At 38.4% G+C, this 19,040-nt stretch overlaps 1 protein-coding gene across 1 annotated transcript in view; it reads left to right on the top strand.

Annotated features, from left to right (window-relative positions):
- The window catches only part of LOC149287782 (dystrobrevin alpha-like), a gene marked incomplete at its 3' end in the record, with an annotated part of 113,883 nt that overhangs the window by 35,637 nt on the left and 59,206 nt on the right, over nt 1-19,040 (top strand). The window contains exons 13-21 of the mRNA XM_089492378.1: nt 2,161-2,248; nt 3,620-3,714; nt 5,505-5,618; nt 8,843-8,939; nt 9,347-9,367; nt 15,234-15,393; nt 15,696-15,785; nt 16,083-16,251; nt 16,363-16,489. Coding sequence (XP_089348504.1) covers nt 2,161-2,248; nt 3,620-3,714; nt 5,505-5,618; nt 8,843-8,939; nt 9,347-9,367; nt 15,234-15,393; nt 15,696-15,785; nt 16,083-16,251; nt 16,363-16,489 — 961 coding nt within the window. The remainder of the gene's footprint in view (nt 1-2,160; nt 2,249-3,619; nt 3,715-5,504; nt 5,619-8,842; nt 8,940-9,346; nt 9,368-15,233; nt 15,394-15,695; nt 15,786-16,082; nt 16,252-16,362; nt 16,490-19,040) is intronic.

Here is a 19,040-nt window from a genome sequence, read left to right as displayed (position 1 = left end):
GAGAATTTCACCTTTAAAAAAACATTACAGTAAGTAATACTGTTGTGTAACTAATACTACATTATCACACTATAATGTAGTGTTATTAACCATGAGCGAGCTGTACCAAAAATATAGAATAACAATTTAAATTTAAAATTTGCAGAAGCATATTGTGCGCACAAAATTTTGGCTCTGGGAAAATTTTTGCACAAGAGAAACTTTCTGCGCACACCACCTAAGAAAAATTAGAAGGAACATTGGCTACAGGTCCTAGTGGATAACCAGGTACTGAGCCAGAAGCACTTCCCTAGCTCCAATGTTGGGGGTTAGCAACTTGCTTTCATGTTGGGGTATTTTAAATACATTTGATGCAAGTAGTGTGGTATACTCGGGCATAAAGATAAATATCTATTTTTAAAGAAAGGAAAAAAGTTTCATTGACATTTCTGATTGAAATCTGTAATCAAAAGGTTTTCACACATCATTGTACCTTCTAAAACAGTCGCATTTATGTTTCCGCTTCCATTTGCTATTTTTGCTCGTATGGCTCAATGCTTCTAATCAGGAAAGGGAAATAAATATGATTTTAGTTTATTTCAAAGTTAATTTACAACATAATGAAGACTGAAAGCAAATACAGTTTTTCCAAATTAGAATCAATATGCGTGATTTCATTTTGGATGTTTTTAGTCCTGTATTGTAAAAAAAATATAATGTGCAATCCACCAGACCTCATGCATACATGATGTCTCCAGTAACTTTTGGTGAACTATTTAAATGTCAACCTGTATTAGCTGGAATATAAAATTAGTCAGCGTCTTACAACTTGCGTGGCACAGACGGACATGGAATCAGAAGTACTTTTATAAAGAATTCTGGTCTTAAAGTTCACTGCAAAATCCAAGGAACTGCATCTGCTCTGATCCATGGTAATTAAGAAGTTTCAGGGTAATGTCGAAAAATGTAGATTTTGGTCTCATTACATGGTAAAGGCATGCCAAGGGAGAACCCCTGGTTTGGCAGCCATAAAAAGGTTGTTGGAGTATTGGATTTTTAATGTATTTTTTTTGTGGCTGAGACTTGAATCATTAAATGATCAATACAGCACAGAATGATGTCTGCAGTCTTCCAGCCACTTTAGCTGCTAGTGTGTGTCAAACCAAGCAGTAATGGCTAAGATCTGCACTGCGAGGTTATCTAGCTTTAGTGTGTATATTGCTATGTAGTGCAAATTCTGAATATATGACAAATATATATTACAAAGCATTCCTTGAGTCTGCACCGCTATAGGTCTGCTCCTACCACTGAAACATCCCCCAAACATATTCTCCATGCTTCCCATTACTCGTCGCATTATTGTGCTTAAAAGCTGTGCAAGACTTTAACTGTATCTCATTTTTATTGCAGTGTTTCTAGAACCGTTCCCATTTATTTTTTAAAACTATTTCCAGCTATTTATTTTTATGTGCAATTGTTTTGTGTGTTTAAACTCTAGGTTTAATATCGTTTTGCTTATATCACACATTGATAACTAGCACCTAATCTATAGTCATAAATAACTGGCTTGTTTTGTTAGATTGTTGAAACGTCGGGAAAATCATGTCTGTAATATAGTTTACCCTCCCCAATGTTGTCTTAGAAGAAATGAAGGTTGAATAAGATTTTTATTTTTTTTTAAAGTTGCATGATAATTGTGGATATATAATTTGCTTTATATAGCACATCATATACCACAGTGCTGTATAAAGGGTAAATGTAACAACTGTAAGCTCATTTCAGTAGGGCCCTCATTACCTTTTGGTTTTGTCAAATTGTAATGTTGTGCACTACTTGTTATGTCCTGTTTACCCGTTGTATGGTGCTTCAAAATCTGATAGCGCTATACAGATGTAAAACAATAAATGATGAATAACAAGTAGTGCATCACATAACAGTTTGGATTTACAGGAATAATAATTAAGGGGAACCCTGCTCAAAGGAGCTTACAATCTAGAAGGTGGGGGTATATTGCACAAAAGGTGAACGTCCAAATAAATACACACATATCTAATTAGAGTGTGAATGACATGTTGAGTTTTGAATTCTGTAATCTGTACGAGAAAGCTCTGTATGAAGAAGACATTGACACGCTTGTTGTTTCTTGCCCACTCTTTCTCTTCCGTGACATCCTGTACACAGTATGCTTGACAGCCCAAGCCGCCTAGATGAAGAACACAGATTGATTGCCAGATATGCAGCCAGGCTGGCGGCAGAAACCACTTCTACAGTAAGTACAGCTAATATGAACTTTACAAGCACTGACATGACCATAACCCCCCTTTTATCTATGACTGTGACGCTTAGAGTGATAGAAAACTGGTCTAAGACAAAGTTAGTGCGCTGTATTGTATTAACATTAATTTGCATGAAAACATTTTCTTGTTTTGTCAAATTGTGTCCAACTTGTATAACAGTAATTGTGCTGTAGCAAGCCATGTACAACTATTACTGTGTTATGACAAAACAAATTGTTTTCAGAATGTGGATTAATGACGTTAACACAAAAATGGATGTGTCCATATTGGTCCCAGAGAAGAGACATGTTTGTGACACCTAGTGGACAGTTCTTCATAGGATGATAAGAGATATGTGAGGTCTTATATGTGAGCTGATACATACATCTTACATAATTGATGTTGGCCCATGAAAAGGTATCACATTCTTCCTAAAGGAAGTCTAGTCCTCAAAATGGTATCACTATATAATGTATTAATAATGTATAATAATCACCCTTTGGCCTAATAACTCCTGTATGTTTGCACATGTACATCCATCCAGAAGTAATTGTGTGTTTAGAAGCAGTTGGTTGGCTATTAATCAAGGGCGTGTTTGATTAACAGCAACTGTCTGCTACGTAGCATCTTAATTCTTATGGAAGCAGTAAGGGTGTTCTTCTTTTTCATACATGGCTTCTCCATTTTGGCTTTATTTTATCATGACACGGTGTAATATGTCATGTGTTGTTGTTAATCTGAGGTTGTAGTTACCTAATATTTAGATCTGCTAAGGAACAGATGATTGTTATTATATGCTGATATGTAATACCATAGAGGGTGTACTTTCACACGACTGTACATATAGATGCGTTTGAAGCAATTTAGGATCAAAAACATACTTTACTAACGAGTTTCTACCTGATAACAGGAAAACCATTCTGTACATAAAAAGCACAAGGAACAAGATACAAATAAGATCCTGTAATTACAACGCATAATTGAAGTGCTTCATTCCATTCTGAAATCTTGTGTTTACTTGATTTGTGTTCCAGCTGAATCTGTTGTATATTTGGATACCATAATCCTCACTGAAAGAATAGCATCTGTACCATATTGACATAGTCTGCTGGAATGGATTTTTATGCATATCCCAGTACTTACTGAGTGCATCGTATCGACAGACAAAATAAAAAAAATAAGAATAAACAGGATTATGACGTCCATGAGATAGAAGACTTGTTCTCTTTAGGGTAAAGGTAATAGGTGATTTGGTGTAGTTAAGAAGCTGCAATCCAATTTTCTGAATGGCTCGGTCTTTTGTGTTGATTGTGAATAGGATTTTTTTTAGAGATGTTTCATCCCAATTGTTTATTTTGTATCAGCAGGTTCAGCAGAGAGGGGGTCCAGACATTTCCTTCACCATTGATGCAAATAAGCAACAGAGACAGCTTATAGCAGAACTTGAAAACAAGAACAGGTACATACAAATACTGAGTTTAGAGTTTTACTCGTTTTATACATTTTATACAATATACCTATATATTAACATGTCATCATCATGCAATTTTGCCATCATTGTCTTATTATTCCAATACCTCTGAACAAGTTCTGACAAGGCTTGTCTCCCCTTTTCCAAACAGACAAAAGGCAAAAGAGGACCACTCAATTTTACACACAAAAGCACCTCATGTTAATTATAGCACATTTAATGATATACCTATCATATCGATATATACTGTAGGTATATATACATATATAAAGTGCAAAAAATTTATATATTTTATACGATATATAATTTACTGTGGAGATTAAGATTTTTTTACCTTTAACATTTTATCAAGCAAGCCAGTCCCCTTAAGATCCACATGTTACAGACCTAGTTTGTGTGAAATTCTGTACAAACACTGAGACCTGAACACCAGGCATTATATACAATCCTACTCTACCAAAGTAGGAAACAATATTTTGATCTATGATAGCCTTTTTGACCAATTTATTAATCTTTCTAGCCTGTGTGGTTAGATACCGTATAAAACTGTTCAGATTTCACATTATGCCTTAAGCAGTCTGCCTCTTACACAATGCTCAGTTGCCACGTATTGCCTGTAACATCGGTTTTCCCTATTATTATTATAATAAATATACACGTTACAATAATACATGGAATTATTAACTTTTGTTTAATTATTTTAGTCATTACATTGTATCTATAGATTTGTATACGTTGTATAAAGGATGCACTTTTCTCATGCTTCCCCAATTCATTTATCTCGTCTGCATTTTTAGATTTCCATTTTACCAGTTTGGTCAAGTCTCTGTCCTATTAAATACATGGCCATCCCAGTTCATTCTCTCTCCTGTGAGTGCTAAACGTATTCTGTGGCCATCCTCATACACCATTTACATGCTAAACACATATAAACTCTAACCATCCTCCTCAATATGTATATCACCTGTCTTGCCATTTTACAGTAATCTTGCCAATTAATATATTTCTTGGGTATCCCACCTCTGCGCCATCTTATCCATTCGTTATCAGATGCTGTCAGGACAAATGTCTATTGTTAACAGTATATATTTCATTTTAGCGTAAACTGGGATTATCATTTGAAGCTAGAGCCCAGTTTATAATATTATATCACAGCTAGAGACCATCAGATTGGGAAAAATAACCAACACAACCACATGTAGCAGTACCTTGTATATAAAAACATAAAATCACCCTATCGTTTGCATGTATTTCTCTTCAGCACCATTCAATAAACCATTCAGATTTACCATTAGATTGTTAACTGTTCAGGACTACAAATGGAGAGATGGTGCAGAGATACTGAGAAAGGACAATTACTGCTGAGACGATGAATGAATGGAGGCAGATTTAAGCCTTGTTGAACCCTCATGCTTGGGTTAGTTTACTGGATCTCTAAGGGGTGCTGGAGACTACGAATAAAGAGAAGGAGAGCGTCTTCAAGTTACTTATCCATGATATTTCAAACAGGCCATTACCTGAATAACCAGGATCTATAGCAAAGCATCTTAGGTTCTCCCAGCTACGCCATTTAGCCGCTGTTGCTTGTGAGAATTTTTTCTTTTTAGGTTTTACCTGAAGGCTGACAATGGAAACCTTTACATAAAAGCATGATAAGTAGAAGTATAAAATTCATCCTTCACACTTTCTTTTGTTCTCTCTCTTCCTACTAATCGCAGAAAGCACTCTTCCCTCCATGAATGATTCATAGTTAAATATTCCATTTTCTCTCTTTTAAGAGAAATATTGCAAGAAATCCAGAGGTTGCGAATTGAGCATGAACAGGCCTCTCAGCCCACACCTGAGAAAGCACATCAGAACCCCACTCTGCTGGCAGAGCTCAGACTCCTCAGGTACATTCACCGACCATTTGCAAGCAAGCTGTAATCTGCTAAAACCTTCTACATGTTTCCCAACATCGCCCAGGTGTGTGGAAACCTTAACGGAAAGCCTGGCTGAAACAAAAGTCTTTTATATAGGCATATTTTGGTATGGAATGCATGTAAATTTACGAGGTAAAGCTATAGTTCTCCAAAAGAATCATGATTGTTTGCTTTCCATCAACTTATGGTTAATTTGTTTTAATTCAACAAAATCAACTATTCTCAGAGCCCAGACAGGGAGAATGGAGTAGGTGATGTGCGCAGGTTCCCGTTACAGTGATGGTTTCAACAATGAACTGATAACGCTGATCCTAAAGAGACATGTAATAACAAAAAAGAAAGAGAGAAGAAAAGAAGAATATTTACGTATACAGGATAATAAACCAACATTTTTTACATTTCATATATGATTCTTAGCAGCAGTGTAATGTTGATAAATGTAAAATAAGTCAAAGTATAGCATTGGGGACACTGTTCTGTCAGCGACAACAGAAGAGAGGGACTTAGGAGTAATTATTTCTGAGAACATAAAGGTAAAAGTCGGAAAAGCAAGCAGGGTGCTGGGTTGTATAGCGAGTGGCATTAGTAGCCGGAGGTGGAGGTGGTTCTGCCGCTTTACAGATCTCTGGTCGGACCTCTCCTAGAAAATTGCGTACAGCTCTGGAGATATGTTGGAGAGAGTTCAGAGGAGGGCTACTAAAGTGGTGAATGGTTTGCAGGGGTCAAGAAAGACTATGGAATCTCTATTATGGACAGAAGAGAAAGGGGAATGGGGGGGTGATAGGAAAAATCTCCCTAAAGAGAGACTCAACATGAGGTATAGGAGGAACGTTTATTTCAAAGAAGCAGAAATGTTAGAACAAGAGGTCATAGCATAAAACTAGAGGGTGAGAGGCTTAGATGTAATGTAAGGAAGCAAAAGTGGTGGTGGTTAATACAGTAAGGGAATGTAAACATGCATAGCATGACTATCCTGAATCTAAAATGAGACCATGAACTGATTAATGTTTCAGTCATTACAGCAGGAAGCTAATGGGCAGACTAGATGGGCCAAATTGTTCTTATCTGCCGTGAAATTCTATGTTTCGGATTTCTCAGTGTTATTTTGATTCATAGAAATTACATGACCGGTTTCCATATTATGAAACATACAATCCAGTGCATTGAACGTACACTACTTGTTTATTATGGAAGCTCATAAAGAAAAGGGAAGGGTGACCCTTTCTGTAACCCAGCATATGGCTGTGTTAAAGAATTCAGTTACCATGACAACCAATGTCAAGTGAGTTTTGTAAGCATCACTTTTTGTCCCTTCCCCCCCTCCAGCTCTTACCTATCAGGCCAAATAGGTTCTTTGGTAGGATCATGATATAGTTCCATATGGACCTTAGACTGAATATAATAGATGCATAAAATATTACAGCATATTATTTCCTTACCTTCTAGAGCAATATTGCCTATCCAAAATGTGTGATTTTGGTGAATTACCACCATAATGATACTTTTATGCTGTCAGCAGGAATTCTATTTCCAGGTTGGAATAATGCCTCTGGCATCAAGGAATTCTGACGCAGAACCATAAAGCACCGTAAATTATTTCCTTGTATCTGGAACCAAACAGTCTCCCTACTTCTGTCAATAGAAAGGAAACAAAAGTGAGCGATTATAACATTCACATTGGGTTTAAAGCAAAGTGCTTCAGAGTTCCAGTTTATGATACCTTAAAATATTTTCATCACAATGCAGCTGTGACTTGGGGCATTGGCTTGCTGTAATGGATCACTGGCAAAACATCACAAGGATCTTCTGTATATGAAACGAGCCTTCTGCTTTAACATGATCCCTGTCATTTTACAAGATCCCGACAATGCTAACCTGTAAACTGCATTGATAAGCCCAGCAGTCACAATGTTATTCATGAAGGGTTTTGCAAGTACCATTTGTATAGATCGGTTAAGTTCCATCAGCACTCAGTAGCCCAGCGTGGGTGCATAGCATGATCAGAATAGCCATCTTAGTCCAACCTGTAGTCCTCAGGCAAGCATCTCTGTAAATGGCTCATTTCGGGAGGATTACACATATCTATGTTGTCCATGCGTATCATGTATTCCATTTGCTTTTATTGTTGGTAACAAATCCTATAGCAATGCATACTTTTTTGCACAGTATGCATATCCCACCAGCACCCACCATCGTTTCCACCATGTAATTATGAGAAATGTCACTAGACGTGGAAAATGTTTGATGTTCAGATACATCCCGAAAAAAAGTTTACTAATGTTATGTACTTCATTGTTCTGGATTCTGTTCATAAGGAAAAATATTTTGGTGCCCTATCTCCATTATGGTCCCTGCTCAGGCATATCGTTCCATTTTCATGTCTTCCTCCTATCTCATTTTATTTCTTGCTTTTCAACCCCCACGCTTTCTATTCAGCCTTTGTTTTCTTTCTCCATATTGTGGGTTGTTTTTTTTAATCCACCCTTGTTATAATGTCGCTCCCCCACCTCTGTTTATTGGCATTTGACCCCTCCATTCCTGCAAGTGGAAGCCCCTTCGGTCAGCCCTGATTCCTGCTGACATCGTGTAATAAAGCATGCTCATTACAGCCCTGCCTGGTGATGATATCCTTAAACCCCACTTATTTGCTGTATATACATAATGGAGACAATTCAGTATTCCAGTACTTTAAATGTGAGTACCAGCTGTGTTCTTGTTAGAAGCTTATTAGCTAGCAGAATGCTGCATGTTTGTGAACAAATGATGTCTCTGCCCCTCTAAGATAAGTCTCAGTTTTGTTTTTGAGAAAAGAAAGACATGCACATGAAATTTAGATAAAAAGTATAGCATCTATGATACTAATTTTGTTATTAACCACATATAGTGACTATATATATATATAGCAGCGGGATTGTAAAGACTGGGGAGATAACCAATCTCTTGCACAAGAATCTCTTGCACATAAAGAACATTTAAGAAAAAAAAATATAATATATATATATGTCTTTTTTTTTTTCTTTTTTCATTTCAACTCCTGCCCACTGTAAGGGAGACAATCTGGTATATAAAATATGTTGAAATGAAAATGATTATAGTTATGTTTAACATGAAGGAAGACTTTAGATTTTCAAGAAGCAACATGCCTGCCAGTAAGGAATCATCCATATTCTACATTGATTCTTATAATCATTCAGACAGCGCAAAGATGAACTGGAGCAGAGGATGTCAGCTCTGCAGGAAAGCAGACGAGAGCTGATGGTACAACTTGAAGGGCTCATGAAACTCTTAAAGGTAAGGCCGCTATTCTTCTGGAACATGCAGCTAACATAGCTACATTTAGAACTGTGTCTATCCAGTGTGTATGACATACTATAATATACACACACACACACACACATAGTGTATTATGGGATCACTGTGGTGATATAATGACTTTAGTGCATACTTATTATTGGAGGATTATGTATATTTGCATGTCCCATTGGCAGGCGCACACAAGCCTGCAATGTTTGTTTATATAGTCCCTGCCTGCCATCAGTGACAAGGCGCTTAATGGGTTTATATACAATCTATAACACATCAGTTGGCATTGGATAGATTCTGAGGGCTGTACAGTGTTTTAAATATTCCATACTTTCTTGGCATTCTGTTTAATGTAAACTGTTCATTTTTTATGTTGTGGATGGACGTTTTTCCAGGAACAAGAACTGAGACAGGCTGTAAGTCCATTGATTGCTTGTTGGTTACGTTTGTCACTAACTTTCTAAATCAGGTCTGGGCAACTTGTGCTTATTGTTAAGCTTTTACTCCCTTGACGTTATGCCAATCCCTTGGCTAGCTAAGCATCATGTGACATGTAGTTCAAGAGCTAGAGGTACCATTCTTGCTCTGTCTTGCTCTAAATGAATACAGTGCTTTCGTGTGACGTGCACTGCATGCTCGCGAGTGGAACCTTGTGTATGGAGAAAAACCTCGCGTACACTTATAATAGCAAATATTCCTATAATATCTTGCGGAATCATCTATAGACTAAATTTTAGTAGGTTGCCATTTATTCACATGATAAGGAAATTGAACCTGGATACCCAAGGAAGTTGTGTTCAGAGAAGGGTGAACTCTAAAGTCTGGTGTCTCTTACAGCCCCACCCATGAAGAATGCATATTAAAGGACTTTATAAGAACGTTAGAATGCATTGTTTTACCTGGGGAGGATCTCGTTAGACCCCTCGGAACCTGTGCAGTGCCACGCAGGAGATATGTACAGCCAAACACATCCAAACACATCTCCTACAAGCCGAGAATCTGGGGAGAAGATGCAGAGACACAGGGGGGATTCTGCTCAGTCCCTCCATGCATTGTCCAGGGTGTGAAAACGTTAAAGTGCAGATGATGGCTGAACTCCCTTACTGCCTCTTATCATTTCATTAAAACTTTGAACATAGATCCTGTGTTGAAATTAGCCCTAAAATTTGGCTTTTTGGTCACTGGGAATATTTTTGCTTTCCTAAAGCTATTTCCGTTCCTTAAAATAAGTGAGTTTTATAGGTTTCCAGACTTTTCATGTAGTACTAGACACAAAAATAAGATGGAGGGAAAAACATGAAGTGCGCTGGACATTTGTTCACTCTGTAAACAGAATAGATCCTTTAATCTGTTCTAAGAGTGTATAGAAGAGTGACAGAATGAGCGGGATAAAAGAGAATGCCTCTCTTGAAATAGTTTGAAGCCCCTGATTGATTTTTTAGTATGAAGTAGTATGTTTTGAGTTAGTGACTATATCATGGCGCCATAAAAGATGTTGTATAAATCCTGGCTTTATATCAAATCGTGTTCAGAGAATCCTGCAGCACTGAAATGAGCTGGTGGGTTCATCCACATCGTATATCAAATTCGTGTTACCGCTGTCCATGAGCACTACAGGGGGGTCACATCTTTACGGTCTGCCAAGGGAGAAGAAATGGATACAAGAGAAATGAAATCTGGCTAAAATAAAACAATTAAATCAAACAACTTAATGCCTTTTAAATTTGGAGTGTGATCTAAAAACACCCACAAGGAACACGTTTCCTAGGGAACGATAAACAGATGATTCTTACAAATGGTAACTTTGCTTTTTTAGATTGTACTTAACAGGCCTGATTTAGCCCAGATTTTTGAGATGTGTGTGGCTTTGGTGCATGTTGAAATGTTTATAGTGATATAGTCAGATCATGTTCATGAGTATGGTTTTAGAATGGCATATAACTCTTCACTATTTATTAATGTGTGTTCACTTAACCCCCGGTTACTTGCACCTACATTAAATGTAAGCGTAACGAGTACGTGTTGTGTGCATGGTGTTGAAGAGAAGGTTTGTAGTGTTCGGCTATGCTGTATGGTGTCTGCATTATCTGCTCTAAGTCTGCATTAATCATTGATCCAAATGGGATTGAGAAACTCATTAACGAGAGTGATGATAGTGCCACTTACAGGCAGAATGTTGATGCCGTATGTACCGGTCAGCCGCCGATATTTATTACACCGCCTGTCCTGTGAGTAATAGTGAAAGACTGAGGCTGATTCATAAGACAGGACGCTCTCTCTGGAAAACATAAAAACATTGCGGCAACACCCAAGCCTTTTGGAGCTTTAAATATAATTATCTGGCACGCAATATATCATAGTGCAGTTCCAGACATCTAATGACAGATTCATGCACACCCCTACACCTCTGCCATCTCCCTCACACAGCTAGTTAGCAATTCCCTTCTTATTATTATTCTTATTATCTTTTATTTATATAGCGCCAACAATTTACGCAGCGCTTCTCACCCTTTTCATATTCCTCTCCCATCTCAATGTGCTACCTGCAAGTCAGAGAGGTGGAAGACAAGATGCGGAGTCATTTGGAACCAATAAAACTTTGATTTTGGAACGATCATGTTTAGTTTATTATGATGTATATACAGTTTATTATTATAAACCGATTCGTCATTAAAAGTAGGGCTATGAAGTTTATATCAGGGAATGATTTCCTGATGATTCTTTATACAGAACACAAAACATTAGGGTAACAGGGAGATAAAGCATGAAGACATTTTTTTATTAAGGGCAGCAGCAATCTTCTGATGTATAGCCAATATGTCATTTGATGATAGTGACCTGAATTGTGAGGTTTATACATCAAAGTAACATTGAGTAGGTTAGTTACTTTCAATACATCCAGTGAACTGAGCAACCTGATTTGAGACTAGCTATCAAGCTGAAACTGCAGCCATTGATGTAAGTTTCAAGTATCATAAAATGTCTTGTCTTGGTTGAAGGCACTTTTTTAACAGAGTGGATCCCATCACTTTTAGAACCACAGGCCGTGAGATAGAAGTTTGAATTATATCATTTAGCCAGTTTTTTTTGTTTTTTTTTGAAAGTCCGTGAGAAGTACATATTTATTTTCCTTGAAATGGTATTGACAATTAGCTTTAACCCCTTCAGGACCGGGATTTTTAAGCTAGGGTGTCGCTAAAGGACCGGAGCCGTTTTTGTGTTTTTGCCATGTCTTTCTTCAACTGTAATTTCTCTCTTATCAATTGGTGCACCCACACAAATCATATATTGTTTTTTTCAGCACAAGTAGGGCTTTCATTTGAAACCATAGTAAGCTGGGTAGTACATTGTTTTGTTTGAAAAAAACTGGAAAAAGTGGGGAAAAAATGAAAAAAAAACGCATTTTTTTACAGTTTTGTATACATACAAATTGTACACACATTAAACCAATGGGAAAAAATTATCCCAAATATATTCATTAAGTTGTCCTGATTTGGAAACCACCCAACATGGCCAGGATTTTTATCTATTTTGACCAGTATAGGGCAAATATTGCAAGGCATGCATCACGTTTTTGAAATGTAATTTTTTTCAAATTTGGCATGGTAGTCTAATAACTGCAGTAGTTGTCACAAATACTGATTATCCCCCCAAAATTATATGTTTATGAAAAGTAGATAAGTCAAGGTGTACAACTAGGGTCATTTTGACACTTTTCAAACAGGGATTTTATTGCCAATTGCTGCCAAATTTTGAGGTATTTTTATATTTTTGGGGGTTTTTTTGCATATGTTGCAATGTTGCTTTAGATTTTATATTATATTTTGTATAGAATATGTGCAACTGCAGAACAAAACACCAAATTGTGTTCACCAACATCCCCCGGTTCCAACAAGGCCTCACATGCATGGTTCATGCATTTTTTGAGGAAGCTATGAGGGCAAAACTGGAACATGCGCATTTTCGTTTTCACATTTGGAATTTTCAGAAATTGGTTTCCTGGGCCCATATCCCATTTGGGACATTTTGGAAGCCCCCTGCTGTAAATTACCCCATAAAAGTATATATTTATGAACGGTAGACAAGTCAAGGTGTTCAACTAGGGTAGTTTTGACAGTTTTCAGCTAGCCTTTTCTTCACTGATGTCTGCCAAAGTTCACGGAAAATTTATTTTATTGCGTTTTTAACAAATACATTTCAATGTTAAAATTTATTTCTTGCACAGCATATGTGCAACAGTGGAAGAAAGCACCACATTTTGTTCACCAACACCCCCCGGTTCCAACACGGCCTCACATGCATGGTTCATGCATTTTTTGAGGAAGCCATGAGGCCATAACTGGAACATGCGCAAGTTTTCAGAAATTGGTTTCCTGGGCCCATATCCCATTTGGGACATTTTGGAAGCCCCCCCCACTGTAAATTACCCCATAAAAGTATATATTTATGAACAGTAGACGAGTCAAGGTGTTCAACTAGGGTAGTTTTGACAGTTTTCAGCCAGCCATTTCTTCACTGATGTCTGCCAAACTTCACAGGGAAATTATTTTATTGCGTTTTTAACGCATACATTTCAATGTTGCAATTTATTTCTTGCACAGCATATGTGTAACACTGGAAAAAAAACACCACATTTTGTTCACCAACACCCCCCGGTTCCAACAAGGCCTCACATGCATGGTTCATGTATTTTTTGAGGAAGCTGTGAGGGCAAAACTGGAACATGTGCATTTACATTTTTTTAAATATTTTTTTTCATCAGATTACTTGTAAGTGACAGGTTTAGGCCGCTGACATCAATCAGGGAGACCGATCAATAATCAGCGACTTAAAATGTCACCGACAAGTGATCAGGTAATAATTATGATTTTTTCATTTATTAATAATTTGTGTTTTTTCATAATTACCCTAGATGACCCCTCTCTCTTTGTAGAGCAGGGTCATCCGTGGGCTGCCATAATGATCCGATCACTCCTATTGGCCAGGAGTGATCTGATCAGCCCAGCATTTGACCTGGAAGCACCCTGGACTTTCAGGTCAGTGCTGTTATTTTTTTTTATTATTATTATTATTTTATTTTTTTTAATTTATTTATTTTTTAAAAATTTTTTTTAATTATTATTATTATTTTTTACATTATTTTTTTTAACTCTTTCAATGCTGATGCTCCATTGAAGCACAGCATTGATTGATATTTAGTCCCCACAAGCTTGTGGGGACTAATATTAACCCCTGCAATGCTGCGATGGGGGTCATACACAATCGCAGCATTGAAGGGGTTAATTGAGGAAGAGGGGGGTAGGGGTTAACTGAGGAATGGTGGGGGTGGGGGAGGTCTGGTCTCCACACTCATGTGGAGACCAAAGAACCCTGTCCCTGAAGCTGCCTCTGGCAGCTGGGACACAATCTCCAATAGACTGGAGATTGTAGGGGAGGAGTCTCTCTGATCAGTCCTACAGGACTGATCAGAGGACTTCTGGGGGCTCGTTTTTGCTGTTGCTGGTCTGCCTGGGCTTCCAGGCAGACCACCAGCAGCAGAACCCACTAAAAAACGGGAATTAACCCCGATTCAATACCCCCCCACCCTTCCCTGAATCTGCCTGTGGCAGCTGAAACCGCGATTGCAGATTTTTCTGCAATCGCAGTTTCTGCCTAGAGAATCACTCCGTGGGAGTGATCGTCGGCTTGGGGGCGGGCTTAGACAGGCTGTGCTGTCTGCCCAGGACTCCTGGGCAGACAGCAGCAGCAGCGCCCCCACGATCACCGCGATTGTGGTGATGTGGGGGCGTTTTTTGGAGGAGACGTACCTGGTACGTCCCGGTCTACCGGTGACTGTTAACCAGGAAGTACCAGGTACGTTCCGGTACTGAAGGGGTTAAAGCTTTGTTTCGCCTACTGTTGTGATTTTAACACTTTAGTACACAATGACGCAATAGAAACATCATACAAGTGCTGTTGGATCCCCGAAAAATCTTCAATCGTTTCAAATTTTGTTGTACTGATAATTTTTCATGGAATGCATAATTATCGCACGAGACGAAAGCAGCCATTGATAGTCTGTTGTAAAAGTTTGTGTTTGGACACCATAAAAGCGTCACAGGAAAGAATATTGAGATTTGCTTGTGCTTTATCTTTTTTTGATCCGGTTAAAGGCAGTCATACTTTAGAGCTCGAAACCAACGCCTTCGAGCTCTGTTCTGTTTTACGCTAATAAGTACAGATACATAACCTTCGATACATCTTTGTGATCTCTTAATTCAACAAATTCTCCTTCTTTTACAGACTCAAGGGGCGGGTTCCCCTCGCTCTTCTCCAAGCCACACCATTAGCCGGCCTATTCCAATGCCTATAAGGTCTGCATCTGCCTGCTCAACCCCAACGCATACCCCTCAGGACTCTCTGACTGGGGTTGGTGGAGATGTTCAGGAGGCCTTTGCACAGAGTATGTTCCCAACCCAAATGTACAGTAAAGGTGAAATGAGAATATTATAAAAACAATTCTTTATTGATCTATGTAGTGGTTATACTAATGTCCTAAGCAGATTTAAATAAACTGCAAAAGGGTTAAGTAACACAGTTTATAATATGGCACTTTTTTTGTCGCCTTATGACCGAGTCTTCTGTAGACATGAGGCTTTCATAAGAGCAACAGAAAGCTCAAAAGTATTTGACATTATGCTATCACTTTAAAAATAGTGTGATCTTTTCCTTTTTTAATGGTTTATTTTGGCTCCCATAAATCAGGTGCAAGGAGAAATTTACGGAATGACTTGCTTGTAGCAGCCGATTCCATCACCAATACCATGTCTTCTCTGGTGAAAGAGCTAAAGTCAGGTGAGGAAACATAGTAGCTCTATTATCAAGGGTCAGTCACTACGCCGTTCATATGCTGGTAACCTAATTTTGTGTATTTTATCCTAACAACTATAAAGTTGTGTGAGCAGGGCTGGATTAAGACATTGTAGGCCCTGGGCTACAGGTACTGGGAGGCCCCCGCATTATTCACTTGACAAATGTTCTTTTTAATATACTGCAGAATATGGTGACGCTATATAAAACAATAAGTGATACGAATTTACTTGTTGACCTGTACTTGTGAATGCTGCTTCACCACCAGTTTTGCTTTTCCAGATGGTGGGAATGAAGCAGAGAGCCATGTGGACCCAGAATATGGCAGAGTTCATTTTGATGAGTTGGTTCCATCGCCAACTTCTGAGAAGGCCTTCCTTGCCCAGATTCATGCTCGGAAACCAGGGTTTAACCATAGTTCTTCAGCTACCAGCAACATTCGCACAGACATGTACATATGTTTTATACATTTGTAACATAATAGTAATAATATATATCTATTCCCTCTCTTCTTAATGTCAGAGCGTGTGCGTCCATCTCTTATAATTTCATATATTTTCAGGGGTGCAGTTGACTCATATGGCAGACATGATGATGAAACCTATGAGAATGAGCAGGTGCGCCAGCTAGAAAATGAGCTGAAGATGGAGGAGTTTCTGAAACAAAAGCTACAGGATGAAGCCTACCAGGTAAGAATATGTCTAAGTAAAAAACGCTTTCTGCTCAGTTATCATGTGCTAAAACCCTTCCGTCTCTTTTGTGAAGTAATGTAATAGCATTGAGTTTTAAAGCATAAATGGCTCGCTACCCGGAGAAGGCCCAAGCATTGAGCTCAAGCTAACACCGGCTTGTCTAGCTATACAGTCTGCTTTAAGATGCTGTCTGCATAAAATCCCCCCACCCCTTATAGAGGATAAGAGATAAGTGTCTCACATGCTAATGACCAAGCAGAAATACTTTAAAAATATAGAAAATGGGATTATAATTGCATAATGTCCACATATAGACTATATTTCTAAAAGTAAATTCTAGACATCCGTATGGAGCAGCCAGTAGGATCATTTTATTCATTGCTATTGTGATTCTTTCATGTTTAGAACTTAAGCCAGATGTGCTCTTTAAAAATACCACCAGTTTTGTCTACATCACATAGGCATTTTGTTAGGGGAGAAAAAGTAATTTATTTTTTTGTTTTGAGAGTTTGTAACGTGTTCTCACCAAGCGTTGTTACAGGTGTTAGCCAATGGGTAGTAGTACAATTGCGGCTGAGATGTGGCTTGATTTTCTCCAGCTGAATGTGACCGGCCATCAGAGAATATGCTACAGCTGAGATCACTTGTGTTATTTTCCCAACAGGTCAGTTTGCAGAGCTGAATGCAGTGTCCTTTCTCCTCCTCTCTCGAGTAAGTACCCTCTCTGGGATTTCTACTCTCTTTACACATTTAGAAGTCAGCAGTAATTTAGATTTACGCCATGGCCTCCAGTGGAAGATCATCTGCCTACTGCACTCAAGAGATTTGTCAATATAAAATAATGAACCAAGATCAGTCGGTAGATATAAACAAACACCAGGCTATATGCCAGTGTGTGGTTGTTTGTGTCGTTGGATCTGGATCATTGGGTGGAAGGAATATCTTAACACTTTCTAATGAATAGGTAGAACATGCTGTGTATCTAAACAGCCGTTTATAAACAAGATTGTGTTAATATAATCGTTTACCAAATGCATCTCATGAAACCCAGACAACTGGGGGCATAAATCCCTCCATGCATTAGCAAGGGGGGATTTAAAGGTAACGCTCATCTATCATATACTTTAAGGTGGATATGATGGACTGTTCCTTTAATGTCAAGCTTGCTAGACAGCTCAGAGCCAGTTGGGGAGATGCACAGCAGCACAGGAGGTAGTGCATTATATATATGTTTTACTTCTCCTTCGCTGCCGAATGCTGGGATGTGACATATTCTGGCATTCACCGCTAACAAGATGCGCCCAGAAGTCGCTGATGCTACATTCAACCATTGTGCTGGAGAAATTTAAGCATGTATTTTGCTGTGTCTTTGTATGAACAGTAGAGGGCAGTAAAGCTCTACACCACGCATTGCCATTCCATTCACACTTTTGTTTTCATTTCAAAATAAAGATAATCGAACATTCTTACCACATTGACACAAAAAACAATAAGTCGAAAATATGATAGATAACTTTGGTTTTCAATCCATTAACATGGAATAGACAAATGATACATTTATATTTAATATTATTAAAGCAAACACGTGCTTTGAGACTGTAGAGGAAGAGCTGTGCTTGTAGAAACACTGTAAGGCTTAACTATTTCATATTAGATTATTCTGGAATGCTTGGCCTATGTCATTTCTATTTCATAAGGGTTAAAAAATATTTGTCTGATCTTCGTCTCCTGTAGGTAGCGACTACTTGCTGTTGATGGAGCATGTCACATCTGTACGGGTGAAGAAGCATCTACAGAGAGGAGAGGACTGCATCTTTTGGTAGAACGAACTACGTCAAAGCCCCATGGAATGTAGCACAGTACATTTGTTCTAAAACGTGTAGTTTGTAGGTGTGTGTATAAAAAAAAAAAAAAAAAAAGTATATTACAAAGCTTTTATTTGATGCATAATTAGCATTACTGGCAAAGAACAAAAAATGTATGTAAACTTTTGCACAGGCCATTTAACATGTTACGTTTACAGTGCCCATGGTTTCCACGTCTCTTAACTACAGAACTACTGCTGAGGATGGTTTAGGCCATTTGGTAGCAATGTGGTTAACCCTCTCACTGCTCAGGGGAAGGGAAAGGCTTTCATTATTGCAAGTTACGGGGCTAAAGCTGCACTGCTTTGCATTGGTCCGCATAGAGCCTTTCTAATGCCAGGCTGCAGATGCAAACTTCTGGATCAGACACTAGCCTTAACCAAAATACAACCGGGGGAAGTTCTCCTGAGCCACACAAGAAGTCCACACATAACGGCTATCTGTCTCCTTGGAACTACTAGATGTCTGAGTGCCTTAGTTCTTCTTGAACCTACTCAGCCACCATTAATCTAGTAGCAGTGGCCAAGCAGTGTTTGAGCTGCTTTTAAGTGCAATGCAACTATGTGCAAATGGTACTGTGTCTGCCCAGTGGCCTTCAAATATACCACAGGGTACTTAGCAGGGATGGACAACCTCTGGTGAGGCTGCCATGGACTTCAACCACTAATCATTCTCCAACAGTA

The sequence above is a fragment of the Sceloporus occidentalis genome, unplaced genomic scaffold (genome assembly GCF_023333645.1).
Source record: "Sceloporus occidentalis isolate IW3139 unplaced genomic scaffold, rSceOcc1.0.p SCAF_56, whole genome shotgun sequence".
NCBI classification, from domain to species: Eukaryota; Metazoa; Chordata; class Lepidosauria; order Squamata; family Phrynosomatidae; genus Sceloporus; species Sceloporus occidentalis.
Note: the sequence above shows the minus strand (reverse complement) of the source record. Positions and strands in the feature narration are given on the sequence as shown.